Here is an 18,665-nt window from a genome sequence, read left to right on the forward strand (position 1 = left end):
CACTTTGAAACTTAAATCTTCCAATCAAAGCCCTCACGATCACATGCAAACTGTCATCCACTGCCAAAGTGCAACAACAAAGCATCAATTCACTATCATTTGCAGTGTTCAAGTTGTAATCTGTTCTTGTGCTCTGCTGTGCAACCCATTTATTTGCGACCTGCCACAGCAGGCAACAGCACATTCTGCTTGGTTTGGCAGTCTGCCGTACATTGTTCATCACAGGTGACAATGCTGTAGTGCCACATAACAAATGTCAAATAACACGTAGCTTTAATCAGAGTTGTTGCTTATTGTGTAGTTACTTTTCTGTATACATCTTACATAGAACCTTGCATGTGTCTGGTTTCCTGGTTCCGCTGCATTTGATATTCCATCAGCTCTGTAGATTTCTTTGCAGTGTTTCACCAATGCCCCATGATGCCACACTGTTGACTCGGCCCATCTAAAAAACAAGTTAGCTCAAATCAATAATTTAGGCGCAAGTCAAAAAGTTGGATTTGCAAATACCATATACACCGCATTAAAACATCACACATTTCCATAGGTGTGTGCAGGGGGAGGGAGCAACCAAAATATATGAAATTCTACCAACAGAATGAATGTCAACAAAATACAAGAAGCTGGATGCCCGAAACTTAAGGCAGAAATACAAGCCAAAAAGTGCATGCTAAATGTGAACTGAAACGTATTTCATCAACAATAGTTATTAGTCCGTTATTTCTAGAAGCTCTTGTCTCTAAGATGAAAAAAATATGCACTATGAATGCAAAGAGCAGTTGCTGGAAATGGGGAATGAAACACACTACATACAATATTATTATTCTGTTACCACTCAAGAGAAAATGTGGAAATGCATAACTAACATCCCTCTTTAGTCAGTCTTACAATCATTCTGTAGCATATTCTTAATCGACAACAAACCCACATTTGTTCTTCAAAAAATTTATTGGACTTCAGTAATAACCATGAAAGTTATACTCAGGAGGGTTTCCTACATAAACGAAATCCTCATCAACCACAACAGAATGTATATTATTCCACTGACATCAAACGAAATAGCTAGGTCACATTCATTGTCTAAATAAAAATTTGATCACTTAAGGCTATAACTAAATAACACAAGTATTTAACACACTGACTGCCATGAGGCTGCCAGAGGTGACAGCAGAGCCTTAAACCTGACACCAAGGCCTGGCCTGACACTGAAACATCTATCATTATGTGTGCATCAGTCATAAATGACTTTTTTCTGTAAGTTCTATCCTCCTTGGATCCATCACATGCCCCAATAACACAGCAGTCTGACATCAAGCACGAAGTGATATAGGTGTCCTACAATAATTTTCACACAGTGCACAGCAGTCCAGGTGCATTCAGTTACTGCTACCAGTCCACTGAAGCCCAGCCTGCATCTGTGGAACAGTGCACCATTGGAACAGCCATTTGTCTATACGGTGATGTATACAGACACAAACATTCACTTGGTGTCACAAGAAGTGCAATTTGTCTGACTATTTGGCATGTTTCCATTGATCAGTGGTCCAGTCTTGATGATCCTGTGGACACTGCTATCTTAATTGAGATCAATGTGAGAAACACACAGGGATTGTCTTTTCTGGAGCCCCGTGTTCCAACAATCTGCGCAGTAAGGTGTTCTCTGAAACATCTGTGTGTGCATCTGGATTCTACATTGTTGTCAGATCTCTCACAGATCACTGCTTATCTTGCTTTACTGACTGGGCAAGCCTCTGGCCACATCTTGTAATTAGACATGAATGTCCAGTCCCTTGTCACATACTTGTGGTATCACTGTCCTTCAACCAGGTGTCACAAAAGCTTGTAAGCAGCTGACCAGCTACATCATTTTCGAGACACTTGTCCCCATGCACTGTGCAACAATAATCCCACCCCCCTTTCTTTAAAGTCAGTAATATCAGTAGATTTTCCCAGCTGCAGCTCATATCGTCAATAGAAGAAGTTCCCATTCGTCTCTGCTCTACTCACATACTTTCCTTACTGCATCATGTGCTTGGTGGTTATAATGTTTTGGCACATTAGTGTATCATTTGGTTACACTGAACTTTATATGTACTTATAGTAAACCCATTAATTAAATGTTCTCTCATATATGACTATCATTATTAATTATCATAAAAGTTGGCTAATTTCTCTTACACGTGTGTTGGTACATGAGTAGATCTCGCTTCAATCCTCGACCAGCATCCCAGGTGCAAGGCTGCACGATGCAGAATATCACAGTATCTGGAATAGTAACAGGATACAGCAACTAAACTGGCCACAAATGTCACAAACCAGTATCACAAGAAACTACCATTAGTCCACTGGCTGTTCTCCTATAAAAAGTAAAAGAAATAACCGAGTTTTAATGTTATATTTATGTATTATTTTTACAATAGTGCACAATATTATATTAAGATATGAGGGTTGTGCATTTTCAAATATTGGAAGAAACCAACCATGCTCTTCATTTCTGATGAAAATAAGTATCTTTTACATCTCATCAATGTTTGGTGGATTTTGTACTTAAGCTTTGGGTTTTCTTTCTGTATAAGGAGCAGTCAAATGAAAACAAGACAGATGGAAAAAGTAAGTAAATTGTTCATTATTTCAATAGTAATCACCACAACTGTTAATATATTTCTCCCCTTGTAAGTCAAGATGGTCAGTGCCTTCAGGGAAAAACGTTTGCAGTTGCCTACAGAATCATGATCACACCCAGGCGTGCCCCTCTTCATCCTGAGCAAATTGATGGACATGAATGTATTTCTTCAGGGCTCAAAATAGATAGAAATCACATGGAGGTACTGAAACAACTGGAGCAACATGTGGGCCCAAGGTGTTGCCAAGGTTGTTTCAGCTACACTGCAGAAGTTTCACTGGGAAGCCCTTGCACATACTCCCCATGCAATTTTCATATTTTTTGTGTCCTGAAGAAAGACATTCATGGCCATCAATTTGCTTCAAATAAAGAGGTGTGGATGGGTACAGTCGCATCAAGCCAACCATTTAACCTTTGTGTGACATTTGCATTCAATAGCAAGGTTTAGATCTTGAGTATAGGAGTACTTGATGCTCTAATTCTAAGCAACAGAACTCCAAGGGGGATGACTACTACTGCATTTTTGCTTGACTAACATCATCAGTTTATTCAATGAGCATTCTAATGCAATACTGTTGCTGGTGATGAGCTGTGATGCCTTTATCTTACAAACTTATGTTTTAACTTCTTAATTAGTAATTAATGGCTGAACCCAAGCAGAAAACTTGTTATTAAAAATTCGGCAGTGTAAACACATACTATTTAGCATTTGGCAGCAGAAAAATGGTGTTGTGGACTATGAACTCCTTGCCAGAAAGGTGTACATTAGAGCTCTGCTGGCTTGTGGGTCTGTATGCAGCTGTGGTACATCAGACAGAGTGGATACACTTCGCATAACTTGGTGGAAGTTGCTGAATATGACCGATCCTCTCTCACCTAATAACTCAGTTGAGTGAACACTTAATGGCCACATGGATATAACACACTTGTTCACAGCCATGCAGATGCTTTGTACTCACACTCATTAGCACAGAGGCTGTGAGTTAGCAGTATGTGCATACGCGCTGAGCTTCCCTTACCGCCCAAAATCGGGCAAAATTTATTTGAATGAGGAATAACAAAAATATTTAGTCATGGCATTATTTATTATCATGAATAAAAACATTAGTCATTTGTGAATGAATAACAGATGAATTTGAAATCCAATGACAGTTTCACTGCTCCAGCTCTTTATCATTCATTAAACAAATGTACTTTTCGTTACTTTAGAATAAGTCCTCAGCAAACATCTCATCAGAACATTTGATTTTTGAAGATTTGTCATTGTAACACACTCAAGAAAATATATTCAGCACATGCAAAGGAGATATTGGTGTGTTATATCTCCAGAAATCACTTATTTCAGGATAATGATGTAAGACCTCTCTTCTGCAAAAATTGAGATATCATCAATTCTGCTGTATATTTTGAAAATAACTTCACTGTGATTCCATTTTAGTTTCAGCTCCCGAATCATGTTCAAAATAAATTTGAAACTAACGATTCAATTTCTTTGACATGCCTTTGGCTATTACAATTACGTCTGCAGTTTGTTGTAAGACTTCCCTTGGTTACGGACAGCAATACAGGTGAACTATATGTTTATAAATTGTGGGTAAGACAGTGCTGCAGTAATTACAGTTGGTGTAGAAAGGCGAAAAAAAGTCTCCCAATAGTCTCTTGACACTTTCTCGGTAACAATGTTGCAGTGTGCTGCAATATTATGATCTCTTTATGTTCTCAAACCCAGTGGGGCTGCAACAGCAGTGTACAGCTAATGCCGTCTCCCTATGAAGTATTTTTTTGTTGCAATGGTTACCCGCTGCAATGCACGTAAAGCTGTGCTCAACCCAAATGTTTCTCTGAACACTGCAGTGCTTCACTCGGCATCATGTGTGTACTTGCCTTCCTCCCACTTCTGAACCGACTTATACAGCCAGTTAGAGGGGGACCTACAGTTCAACATGTACTCCAAAACAATGTTTAACTTTACTTGGCATTTTTCTCATTGTTAAAGATGAAAGAAGGGATAAATAACATAAAAAAATGTAGGAACAAGCTCTGGAAGCACCACATCGGGGGAGGTACGTATGGCTTGACGTCACAACGGTAAACCATTACCTTGACCTTCTCGGGCAAGACATCACCCTCGAAGGCCAAGATAAAGGCACCGGTGGCCACCCTGTTAGTCTTGGGTCCTCTATGTACATGACGGACAAAATGTACACCAAGTCGTTCCAAGTCGGCTCTCAGCTCGTCGTCTGTTTGTAGCAAGAGGTCACGATGGTAAATAATCCCCTGGACCATATTTAAGCTACTGTGGGGAGTGACGGTAACAGGGACATCACCCAGCTTATCACACAAGAGCAACGCTCATGACTGGGCTGGGGAGGACGTCTTGAGGAGGATGGACCCATTCCTCATTTTAGACAACCCCGCCACTTCCCCAAACTTATCCTCCAGGTGTTCCACAAAAAACAGAGGCTTCGTCAGAAGAAAGGAGTCACCATCAGCCCTGCTGCAGACAAGGTATTGTGGGACGTAAGGCTCCCGCTTGGCACTAGATCTGCGTCCCTCCCATGGCGCAGCCAACGAGGGGAACGACTGAGGGTCATATTGCGCAGCATCAAAGTCAACTCTGCCTCGCTTAGAGATGCTGGTGGCCATGTGACCACCAGCTTGGTGTGATTTATTGCGTTTCATTGCGCCACATCCACCCAGATGCCACCTACTCCGAACGAGGGCTCTCCCCAAGGGCGCCATCCAGCCAAAGCAACGGGTACCTGGCTGATATCCCGTTGCCCGGAGTCCCCGTGCCCCAGACAAGATGGGCACATACTCCTTCGCATGTGTGGGGAGGAAACAGCTCTGGCATCTGTAGTGCGATCCCTGCGTGGTCAGGGGGCTACCACCAAGAGGGTACATGACGACCCCACCACAACGGACTGGCTACCGTGCTGGATTTTAGGTGTTGAAAGGGTCCACAGTTGTCGGGGTCGCTAACAAGGGGATTGCGCACACTACGAGAAGGAGGCAACCCAGAAGACGTTGGGTGTAAATCCCGCCACACGACAATAGGAAGCATGCAAGATGGTGGTGCATGATGGACCAATAGAAAAACACCATGTAAGGCGTCCTTCCCCAAATGGCACACACTAACAACGAAAATTTGGAAAAATGGAGGTCAAACCCAAGAGGGGACCATCACATTAAAGCCGAAATGTTTGAGACTCCTTTTAGTCGCCTCTTACGACAGGCAGTAATACCGCGGGCCTATTCTCACCCCCGAACCCGCAGGGGGAGGTGGCTTAGGATTCTGTTGTTCAGAAGTTACTATGTTTAGGTATTTTTTTGAACAAAGGATATGTTTTTGTAGGTTACTTTTTTATTTTTTATGTCTGTACTACTTGTGAAAAGCCAAGCCTTTTCAAATTAATACCTACATTACTTGCATTTATGGAAAAAAAAGTATTTTCCACACAAATTTAAAAATAAATTTGGTGTTGGGAGAAAGATGCACTGCAGGTCAGATCCAGTACTGCCTTGTGCATGCACAGAGAAAAAATCTAAGCAAACATCCTATCTTATCATTGTCTAGTAGAGTTGCTATTGGTGATATTGAAGTCCAACATAAAAACAAAATAGGGAAAAAGGCACAAATAATACTCCAATACAAACAGTACATGGGTGTAATGGACCAACACACACATCTGATATGATGCTGAATGCTTATTTGGATGAGAGGAGATTACTCTGTTACTGGAAGAATGTAGCTGTCAACATTATGTCACGAATGGTGTTAAACTCATACAGTACAAAGAGCACAAAAAAGGAATAGAAACTTATTTCAAATATCTTTTTACTATATTGGCAATCTAACCTTTGTCAGCTGCAATGGTTTTTAGAGAGGGGTGAAAAAATAATGATGATGATGATGATTTGGGTTGAGAGGGCACTCGACATCATGGTCATCAGCACCCTGACGAAAAGTCAACATGAAATCTCATGGGTGGGGATGAAGGCTGTCCCCACATGCAGAGCACTTCATAACATACTAAAGTCTTCCGCCCTTCCTCACCAGTTTAGGAATGAGGCCTGACAGTTCACAAAATTTCTCCACTCTTTTAACACTGGTATCGGTATCTGTGAGGATGGTGGGGCAGATCTCCAGCGAGACCGAGGGCTGCCCTAATATCAGTATATAGGACACACGTAGCCACAATGTGCTGAATTGAAAGCGGCACGCCACAAACTTCACAGAATGATGGATCCTCCCACCAGAGGAGGAAGCCATGTGTGAAAGGGCTATGCCCGGTGTGCAGTCTGTGATCCTAATGGTTCTCCAGGTTTGAGAAAAACTTCCACACAAGAGAGAGTCAAGATGCTGTGTGTGTACTAGTGAAAGATAAACAGGTTGTACATACGGAAAAAAGAGAGAGAGAGAGAGAATCCTGTATTTTTCCCCGTTAAAAATACACGTTTAACTGGGCAAAAACGCACTTTTTCCATGTTAAGTGACAGTATTCTTTCTCTCAGAGCTATAAAATTTATCAGTGCTGTGAATGGTAAAGGCTTTATACACCAGCATAGAATTTCCCAGCACTTTTGGAGGGAAAAAAAAAGTACAACAACATGTACCTCACATATTTTTGTATTATGAAAGTATAAATATGAATTCCATCATACACAGCATGTTAGTTTCTGAAGCACTGAAATCAAGATTGCTATGTGCTTTTGTCAGCCAATCACAGCTTACATCACATTATCTCGCCAGCAAATGACAGCAGATATTCTGAGCATTGGACACATGATGTAATCAGCCAACAGCGACATTACTGTTAAGTACCGTGAACAAACAACTAGGAAAAGTTCATAGTTTAAATTAATATACAAATAGCATAGCAACAAGAGAAGTTAAGCTTTCACATATAATACTGGTCTTTCTTTGCACGTGTTACCGTTTAAGATATCTCAAACACAAATGTGTCAGTAAACTTTTAAATGATGACATAAATGTCTTATCTACTAGGCCGAAAGTTTTCTAAATGGTTCATCCTCAAAGTGTTAAGTTTTGAATAAGAGTCAAACGGTCTGTGATTTAAGAAATTTTCTCATATGTAACACAATTCATCTTGTGTAAAAGGAAATTTACTTTGAAAGTAACGCTTTTCAAACCACCATTTTCCCACGACGTGTTAGAGGTTCGTTTGAGCAGTTGCCAAACAGAGCAAGAACACAAGTGTTACTTTGCATGCGCAGCTACAATGATGTAGCAAGACTGTGCTCGTATACCTATTGTCGCATGTGCTTTTGGAATTTAGTGTGTAGTGGAGTATCACATGACCATGTGTGGCACTGTAACATGTTTTTCGGAGGGGACATAAAGCAGTTAATATAGTTAGGGGCAACTGTTTTATCATATCCTCAACAGGTAAGGAAGGCAAAATTAGGAAGCAGTCCTTGGCACAATATTTGTTTCAAAAGTAGACTCTACAACTCAAAGTACCCTAATATTTTGCTTTGTTGTGGCTTTAACATAGATTTTTTTATTCGTAGTCTGCAATACTGTTACGTAGCATTTCCCATCAAGTTTATATCCACACAGCAATGCAAAAGGCTAGTATGAAGGAATATAAATTTCTTGCAAAAATAAAAAGAAAGACCATTGTTTGTATATACCAGAACTAAGAAGAGTAAGCTTTTAATGACTTTTCAAACTGTATAAAAGTTAACAAGATACTGTACAACTGGCTGTTCATATTCTACTCCAGGAGTAAATATAAAGCCTTGTAAGAAGTTACATCAGGGTGTATACGCGGACAAGGAAAAAAAATTCCCGTATTTCTCCCGGATTTTCCAGTCAAAAATACACTTTTTCCCGGGTGAAAACATACTTTTTCCCTGTTAACTGACAGTATATTTTCTCTCTGAACTGTATAACTTATCAGTCCTTTGAATGGTTATGGTTTTGTACACAGGTGTAGAATTTCCCGGCGCTTCAGAAAACCAAACACAGGGAAAAAACACATTTTGGAAAGATCTTTGATAAGGAAAGTATAAATTCGATTACCACCAAACACCGCATGTCACTTTCCAAAGCATTGAAACCAAGATTGTGATGCACTATTGTAAGCCAGGCATAGCTCATGTCACGTGATCTCGCCAGCCAATGACAGCGGGTATTCAGAGCTGAGGACATGTGATGTAGTCAGCCAATAGCAACGTAACTGTTAAGAAGCACGAACACACAAACAGAAAAAGCTAATGGTTTAAATTAATATACATAGCATTGCTGCTGCATGAAAAGGAAAGCTTTCACATATAATATTGGTCTATAAGATTAATACGCTGCAAGAGAAGCTAAGCTTTCACATATAATGTTGGTCTTTTATGCGCGTACTAAAATATAAGATATATCATACAAATTTGGCAGTAAATTTTTCATAACGACATAAATGTCTGATCTTCTGGGCTCAAAATTGATCTAAATGGCTGGCTCGTCATTAAAGAGTTGATTTTTAAATGAGAGTCAAATGCTCTGTGATTTAAGAAATTCATCGTACAGTCTCACACATAGTTCAACTTGCGTAAAAGGAAATTTACTTTGATAGCAACGCTTTTCAAACCACCATTTGGAATATTTTTCCGCGACCTGTTAGAAACAGGTTTGGTTCAGCACTTGCCAGAGAGCACCAGATGACAGGCAACACCGCGCTTGTGCAGTTACGATGTTGGAGGGAGCCCGTATGTTCGTACGTGTAAAACATTAAAAGATCTTACATTATGTCATAAAAGAAACAAGACATCAGAGGATACTCCAAGAGCATCAGAATTTCGTGAACCATACTAAAATGTGCACATTTAAAGTGTATATTTAAAGTGCACATTCATATGTCCAGATTTCCTGTGAAGTAAGCCACGACCTGATATTAAGCTTTTCAATTTAGTGTTCAGGATGTAAATTTTCTTGGAATACCAGTACTATATTATCTCACGTTTGGTTCTTTTTATGGCATAATGCCATACGTGCTAGAAGCTGAAAACGTGCCTCTGAAATGCAGCGAACAGTGTGTGGAATTAAACACTTCGTTTCAAATATATTGTCTGCCTCTGCGGAAAAGACTTAAAAAAAAAAAAACACACTTCAGAAAATTTGCACTTTTTATTCCCTATCAGATAACAACTTGCTGCTTTCTGTGACATAAAATTAAATGTAGGATACATAAAACCAGTAAAGACATGAGACAAGCAGGACAATACACATTTCTTCAATCCTTAGCTCCTACAATGTTTTTCTCTCTAATCTTGCCACAGCTTTACATGGCATGCTTTCCTTTCTGGGAAAGAATCTGTTACATCATCAAAGTTCGTCAAAGGTTTTGCTACGTGAAAAATCGAAATGTCGTCATCTAATACTGAGAAAGCTGTTGATACAAATAGGACCCAAGACTGCTGTGGTTTCACGATCTGATTATGTCTATTTTGTCACTCTCTGCTAGATAAAACAAAATAGGCCTTTCTAATAATGCAACAATTGTAACACACACCAAATAAACGAGACTGCTTTGGCACAAAGGCCTACTACAAGCAAAAAGCTTTACTTTAGGAAATAGTTTCACACTTCATTCATACGCCCCAGTTTTTCATGCATAAGATCGAAAAGTAGTAGTACGAAATTTTTATACAAACTTGGAATCGTCATATTGTTCCATAATTTGTGTGATGTCCCCGTTTCTTCTCCTTCATCGTTCTAACAAAGAGTCTTGTTATCACTAATTTTGTAACTATTCCTGTCAATGTCAAAGCTTATTCGCCAGTTAACTTCACTAACTCTGCCAGAATCACCGGTTTAGTTGTCCCGCGATTATTCTCTGGTTAGGCGTTGTTACGTGATCGTACAACACGTTTTGCGTGCTACTTCCAGAATAGAACTTAAAGCGACTGCTAGCCAGGGACTGTACAACTGGCCCTTACTAGTATAGCGATCTGACCAAAAAAAGTTTGTCAAAATTTAATTTTCTTGGATACACCGAGAAGGTAATATGTAATCGCCGGTCGCAGTGGCCGACTGGTTCTAGGTGCTTCAGTCTGGAACTGCAGGACCGCTACGGTCGCAGGTTCGAATCCTGCCTCGGGCATGGATGTGTGTGATGTTCTTAGGTTAGTTAGGTTTAAGTAGTTCTAAGTTCTAGGGAGCTGGTGACTTCAGGTGTTAAGTCCCATAGTGTTCAGAGCCATTTTAATACATAATCTTTCTTACCTGTTATTCGTTTATTTCTACTCCGGTAGTCTGAATCTATGGATTTCGCTAGTAATTATAACAACCCTCATCATTCACAAACCCAATCAACCACACAGTCAGCAGTTTGCATTCATAGATTCAGCCTTACTCTGCTCAGCTCTTAAAACCCCTTTTGTCTGTAGGGAAGTTTTGTTTCTACATGCAACGAGGATTCCCCCGACAGAAGAGACATCATGTACACTAGGCACGCATTCACAAATCAACTTACGATTCATTCAGAAATCAACTTAGAATGTGTTCAAAAACTGACAGGGGTGCGTTTCAAAGTCATATGAATAACCGATAGACTAACGTGAGCTGGATGCTAGGCACTATGTGAAACAAGGTTTTTTTCCCCCGAAGAATATTATTAATCCCCCCCCCCCATCGATCTGAGCCTGCTGTGCATGCATGAATCTGGCAGCTTGGGTGCTCCAATAAAAACTTTCCCAGTAGCATCTAGCTGCTTGCTGCGACTGCTTACACAGCCAAGAGCCACATTTCTGTAGCGAAAAGCAGACGAAGCTACTACTCAACTGCACAAACTCACCATCCCGCTCGTAACTGCTAAAACGAACCTAATATAAACAGTTGTGATGTCACGCTCATTGGAGGCAATTTTTTGTTACGAAGCATTGCATAGTCTTCCTAAAGCCTTTGATATATTTTGCTGTTGGCAGACGGTTGTATGGGCACTGTGTTTTGTTGTTGTATATGGCACATTTCCTTTGCAGTTTAAGTTCAATTTTCGTTTTTTCTCTCGTTCATGTTTTATTGCTGCAATATTACTCTGCAGTAGTGGGATACAGTAATATCCTTCATTAGAGTATCGGTTCTTACCAGTCAAAATTACAAAAATTTAATTGAAAACAAAACAATGAAAAATTCCAAGAATTCTAAAAAATTCCCGGGTTTTTCCCGGATCTCCTGGTTGTCCCAGGTCGTATACACCCTGTACAATGATAAAACACCGTGTGCTGCCAATCTATAATTTACTGAAGAATGGCGTTCTATAAATTTACGATGCAAAGAACACAAATTAAAAAATAATGGCAAGGGTAGAGGAAGTGACAGACAAGTGTTGAAATATGTCTTGTGATCGAAAAACATTGTGTTTCACAGACGGCAGATATGCAAAATTCTGCTAAAGCTTTTCAGTGTGGTTTCCACTAACCCAATTTACTTGGTGTACTATTACTGTATTATCTCACGTTTGTTTCTTTGTTATGACAATGCCATACATGCCAGAAGATGAAAATATGCACTTGAAATTCAGTGAACTGTTGAAACTAGTTAATAGTGTAGAATAAAACACTTCTTTTCAAATAATTGACTGCTTCTGTGAAAAAGTTTAATAAAAGCCACATTTCTTTAGCAAACTGACAAAAATAACTTCATTGTTCTGCAAAGCTATTAATGTACGATTGCCAATAACATGGAAATAAAATAAAATCAGAAATTTAAAACTAACAACAATTTTAGTCTTCCGTAATTATGTGAATGTATTTCAATTCATTTGGTAGTTCCCAGCCACAAAAATCCATTTTGTTTTCATGTGGCACGAGAGCTGTAAACGAAGAGAGAACAGCAGAATCGTGAGATGTAAATCTGGGCCACGTGAAGGCTACACCCATTACAACTCCGACTGCTCTGCTCATACGCGAATCTGGCAGCTTGGGCATGCCAGAAACATTTTTCCAGATAGCATCTCGCTGTGTGCAGCTACTGTTTATACATCTAATAGCCACACTTCAAGGTAGCAAGAAGCAGGAGAAGACGCTACTCAGATGCAACTTTAGTTCTGTGCATGCCCAAGAGCTCACTGGAAACTACCCAAACCAATATAATAATCATTTTGACGCCACACTGATCGAAAGCAGTTTGTTGTTACAAAGTATTGCGTAGCCTTTGTCCTAAAGCCTTTGATACATTTTGCTGCAAGTGAACGCTTGTTTTCTTTGGAACTTAAATTTGACATAGGTGTTTTTCTCTTTTTTACATTTAGTTGCTAAAGCATTATTCTGCAGTAGTGGCTAAAGTAAAATTCTCTGTTAGAATGATGGTTTTTACCAATCAAAATTACAAAAATTTAGCTCAAAACTAAAACAATGAAAAATTCTCTGAATTCTAAAAAAATCTCACATTTATCCTGGTTTTCTCCTCCATGAAAAAAATTACGGGATTTCCCAGTTATCACAGGGCATATACATCTTGATAAAACACAAGGTTCAGATCTGTTTGTACAAGGTGTAACAAGGGGTTACATGGTGAATTTCTTCGCTAAACGCAAATGTTAAGTAATACAGAACGGCATACATTGAACAGACTGTAATGTACTGTCTATTATTAATATTACCACCTCTGTAAATAATAATAAAAATTTCATTTTTCCTTTGTCGTTTTTCTCATAAATTGGTACAGATTTTATGGAAATTAGTGAACTTTCATTAAATCATAAAAAATACTTTTTATTTGGTCACTCATACACAATTTAAACTGAAAAAGTATTAAAATCTGAAAAGCATAATAAACCACACTACTGTGGATAAGAGAAACTCATTTCTCATTTTTAAATTGAATATAGCACGATACATGGCAATTTAAATAGAACACTGCATGACGTATGACATTTTTAGCATTCTACACACACAATGGCTAACTGCAAATGGGTATTAAGACACTGTGCTGGCTGTGCACAGAAAATCAGCACCATCCTCAGTGGTGACCCTATTGCTACTCTGGTTTCTCTTTGCCTTACACATATAGCAAGTAGAACAGCTCCTCAACACCTCTGCTTTTTGCTTTTATTGACAAAAAATTAACAGAGGTTGTAGATGACACTTTTTGTTCATTCTGTATCTATACAATGAATGCCTATTTTACTTACGGATTGATTACTCTAGATTTTACTGTCTACTTATCTCATCCACATCTGTCGAAACCTAGTAGCTCGGCGTTACAATGTCAGCAACCAGGTTTGGAAGTTCAGTTTTGTCTGCAACAGGGCTTGCTTGACACTTTTCAATAAGGAGCATGAAAGATAAACATTTGAGACCCAGAAGAATAGGTGGGTGAGGGATGACTTCCGAGGGGGGGGCTCCTTGATAGTTGCATAGTGCTGGTGGGCATTCTATGGAGTAGCAACACTTGATCCAGTTTTCTTCGTCATTCTTCTTACACTGTGACCAAAGATGTCTTAGTTATTGGCAACAAATGCCAGCTGCAATGGACATCCCCTTTGGGAGTAGTTTGCAGTGCACAAAACACTTTTTGGGTCACCAGATGCAAAATATTACATTCACATTGCCCAATGCTCGAGGAGATGTCTTTTGTTGGGGTCCAGCCGTTACTTTCTTCCTAGGAATTTAACAATGGCATCATGACTCATTACTTGTAACGATGTTGTATAGGAATGCTTACTAAGGAAGCAGGTGACGTTCAACCAAAAAATGTATCACTAGTCAACTAGTTGAGTTTTGTAGCTTTAAATTAGAATATACAGTACTCCTATACCTGTCTTCTGAACCTGGCCTCCTGAATGCAAACATCAGTAATTTGTGACAGAGCAATCTTTCTAAAACAAGAAAATCCTTTACTGATGCGAACTGTCTGATAGCGCTCACCCCACACACGATACATATGTTTTGAGCTGCCTTAAAGACAAAGCCAACAATATGTCACAAATGTTAAACCTTTTTCCACTTGTGGCTACTTTGTAGCACTTTAACAACATTCATATGACTCAATTATGTTAAATCTAATATATATCTGCATGATAAATATTAGAACTTCAAATAAGAAATGACAGTAGATAAGTACACTCATAGCAGACTACGAATGTTGTTACTGCGTGGATTTCACTCAGTTTAGCGAAGTTATTTTGTTCCAAAAGCCAAACTACAATAATAAACAATTTTACAGTATCCAATGCGAGAGCAGAAACATGCCCACAGTGCACCGCACTGTAATAACGTGGACATTACTGGCATCAAGTGGTCAAATTACTGGCAAGTAAGAAAGTGAAGCAAATTACCTTTGAGGTTTCATCAGACTAACACGTTAGCAGATGGGAAATGTGATAATACACAAAGAAGTGAACTCTAACTTTGACTTGGCATCTACATTTCGTGATTTTTATCACTTTACCACGAGCAGATACATCTTTATAACAGCTCAAGTGAAAGGTAATATCTCCTCCAGAAAGTTTCACTCTATCAAATGTACAATTTTCTTCCACAGACAAGCGCAGGTGGCGCAGCAACCTGCCAGATGGCCTGACTGCGTGCGTTCTGCACACAGGCAGCCTACTCAACCACCCCTGGCCACCTGAACTCGACCAGTGGACTAAGATCATGCAAATTATGATACAGCTGTGTGTCAGCCATTTGAGCACCCCTGCCTGCCCCACTGCTCTTGGGTGTGTGCACAAGCTGGAATGGTCTGACTTAGTGGATGAGTACAATATTTTTCAAATTGTCAGCAAAATACAGAAACAACCACATCAAAAAGCTAAAGAAGTAAAAATCTGATGTATATTTCAATTAATTCCTCCTGTCTTCCTATCGGTACTCTAACTGTGAGTCTAAATTTGTTTCCAACTGGAAACTTGTTCTAGAATTTAAATTGTGTGGTTCAGTGTAATTAATGCCAACATGGGAATGATGCTCCATATTTCATACTCATGGCACAACAAGAAATCCCTTTGTAACAATCAGTTTTATGAATTGCTAAAGTATCACTAAAATGATTTCATTGCCCCCAGTTCAAGTGATTAATTTAACCATCAAACAACTTGCAATGTAAAATATCTGTATGAGGACAGACCACTACTCACACAATAAGAGAGGCACTGAGCAGCAGAAATGTCCACAGAAAAGTATTAAAGCTAGGAAAGCTCCACTTGCCCATCTGCTGCTTAAAACCCCCTCCTATTATATGAGTGACGATCTATAATCAATCATTTTTGAAGTGCATCCGAACTTTCCAGTGCACACAGCCAACAACACAAACACAACGTGAGATTTATCTTTCAGCAAATAATTAAACAAGCATTGGTAAGGAAATGTGTGCATAGATAAGGTTGAACATACATTAAACTATATTGACACATTGTACTAATATTACTCCAAATAATTGTGCATCTTACCTCACTGGATAGCAGTGTACAATATACATCATAAAGCACCCAAGCCAAACAAATGCTAGATGCTGTGTTGCCCAGTAGACATCGTAATAAAGGAAACTCTAAAATCACAGAGAAAAGTGGTTTTCAGGGTTTTCAAAATTTGTGCCATTATATTATGCTAACTATTAATAATTTCACACAGGTGTGTGCCTGTTCTGTCACAAAGGAAAAATAAGTGTCAGAATATGGCACTTGGTTTTTACAAACTGAAATGTGTTAGAAAAATTTAATAAAATGCACAGTATGTTAAAAAATAAATAAATAAAAACTATGTGCACACCAAAAGGACAGAGTAAAAGGGCAAATTAAGTAATAAGACTGAATAAAATAATAAATTACGGCCTTGGACAGCATTCCCTGATATCAGTGCAGTAGTAGTAGTAGTAGTAGTAGTAGTAGTAGTAGTAGTAGTAGTATTTGTTGTTGTTATGTATAATATGAAATAAAAAGCTGGACAAAGACAGGCTGAACTAAGATTGTGAAGGTGCTCAGAGTTCATCCCTCAGTCATCTGAAGGATTTGTAAGGGCATGTTCTATGTAAGAGACAGAAACGACCAACAGCATATGAAATCTGGATATGAGACACACCAGCTACAAGCGGCAGCATTGGGCGATATGCTCGGGTGTCCTGCGTGTGGACGGTGAACTCTTGCTACAAGATGGCTACTGTAGCTGACCAGCTGTTTCTAAAAAACAGCACCCATAAACTGTAGAATATTGTAACTCAAGAGCAAGGCAGCAAAATTAGCTTTACTTGCAAAAAGAAGGTGATAAAGGAAATCTACGAAGGGAGGAATATTCATGGAGAATTTCATAATTTATATCATTAACTATGAATATCACCAGACAAATTCTTCAAATATACACAGGTGACTAGAGATATGTTTGACTATCTCAACAGTGAATTAAACGCCAGTGTTTATTATGTAACACAAACTTTCAACGGCTGAAAAATGACTGACTAACATAAATACGGAAAAATGAGCGACTTATTCCACGAGCTGTCTATGGTGCAACTTTGGCTAGTAATCCAAAACGTTGTGGGTCTCAGGTTCAGACCTGACTACTGCTTATATTTTAACTGAGAACTACAATCCTGATATCTGTTCTGTGTATTGAATTTTAGCTATGCTCTTCGCACTGCATCTCAAAATATATTTTTAAGGTCCTGTTAAAGTACTTAAGTGTGTACATACCTATCACAAAATATCACACAGACTAAATTCCTTATAAAACACAATGACCAACCATGAAATTTTACTGATATTTCATTGCTGGAAACACAATTCATCAGTAATCAATGTTAATGGCAAGTGTTTCAGTTAATCGAGTCTGCATGAATAATTCATACAAAATAATTGAAGAAAGGCTCAAATGTTTTATGGAATGATTTGTCTAAAAGTAAGAAATAAAACAAATTAGAGAAGCATCTAATGCACCTCATTTGCTGTTCACGATTTCAGCACGATTCAAACACACGTCAAATGTTTCTCTAATCTATTTGATCTTTTTTAGACCAATAATTTCACAAAATATTTGACTGATTTTTTTTTCATTTTTTTAATTTTCAGGTTTTATTCCAAAAGCAGGATCTTACTGCACCTAATTTGTCTTCTTACCATCTTACGTTCTCAAAATGTCCCAAATGTAATACTTAGTTCAAAGAGAATCTTTTTGACAGTGAAATGTCACATCATAGTATCTTTTTATCTGCAAAATAGCTACACCTTGAAGAGATGAACTTTTTGACACTTCATTTACATAACTAGCAGCAGCTGTCTATGAAATATTTCTATTTTCCCTTAACTCAATAAGTTTTTCTCAATTACCCTATTACTTTCAAGCAGTCAAATATTTGTTTGCAAAACTAGAACTCACACTAGTCAATTTCATACCCTGCTTGTCAATATTTTACTCTTCATTTGGCTATGAAAATTCAGATAAAAACCCACTGTGTAATTTATAGTGAGTCGTCTTTTTGCTCCACTTAAACATTTGACCAAATCATTTCAAGCATTAATCATGCGACAAAATGTGTTGTCTTTGGGTGCTGTCACAAGCAAAAAACCTCACTTCAATATCTTGAACCTTTTATGAAATATAACAATTTTTATGACCACATGATTACCTATGCACAGGGGAAGAATTGTACATGGCGGGCAGGACCCTTCTGCCAGGTATAAAAGCCAATATCTTAAGACTGAAAAGAGATATCATTCTGCTCTCAACTTTAAATACAATTTCAATATGTTGGTTACATTTCATAAGGAATAATGTATACAATTAGGGAGACTGACATCTCAAACCTAGGACACTTCTGTAGCTATACTTGCGGTCATGTTTCCTCATCTGAAGCTGTTGCACACTTTCGGTCACTTCTGTAAGACAGTGGGATTTAATTTCGTTGTTCTGCAAATCTAACTGTTGAAAAATAATTGCATTATTTACTAGGAACATGACCCTAAGTTCGGAAATCCATCTCCAGAAAATGATGGAGCTTTAGCAACATCAGTCACATTCAGATGCCTTGTATCTGTTTAAATAGCACAACTTCTCTTTTGATATTTGTGAACAGGTAACTCTTATACAGAAACTT

General features: G+C 38.6%; 1 protein-coding gene across 4 annotated transcripts in view; it reads right to left on the reverse strand.

Moving 5' to 3' along the window:
* The window catches only part of LOC126183233 (transmembrane protein 39A), a 161,101-nt gene that overhangs the window by 16,907 nt on the left and 125,529 nt on the right, over positions 1–18,665 (reverse strand). For 2 of the 4 annotated variants that reach the window (XM_049925019.1, XM_049925021.1), the window contains exons 10-12: positions 16,030–16,127; positions 2,179–2,265; positions 325–445 (exon numbers count right to left, since the gene is read on the reverse strand). In XM_049925019.1, the coding sequence (XP_049780976.1) occupies positions 325–445; positions 2,179–2,265; positions 16,030–16,127 (306 nt within the window). Of the gene's footprint in view, positions 1–324; positions 446–2,178; positions 2,358–16,029; positions 16,128–18,665 lie in introns of those variants that run through there. The other 2 variants (XM_049925020.1, XM_049925022.1) reach the window with 2 other exon arrangements.

Source organism: Schistocerca cancellata, chromosome 4 (assembly GCF_023864275.1).
Source record: "Schistocerca cancellata isolate TAMUIC-IGC-003103 chromosome 4, iqSchCanc2.1, whole genome shotgun sequence".
Taxonomy (NCBI): domain Eukaryota; kingdom Metazoa; phylum Arthropoda; class Insecta; order Orthoptera; family Acrididae; genus Schistocerca; species Schistocerca cancellata.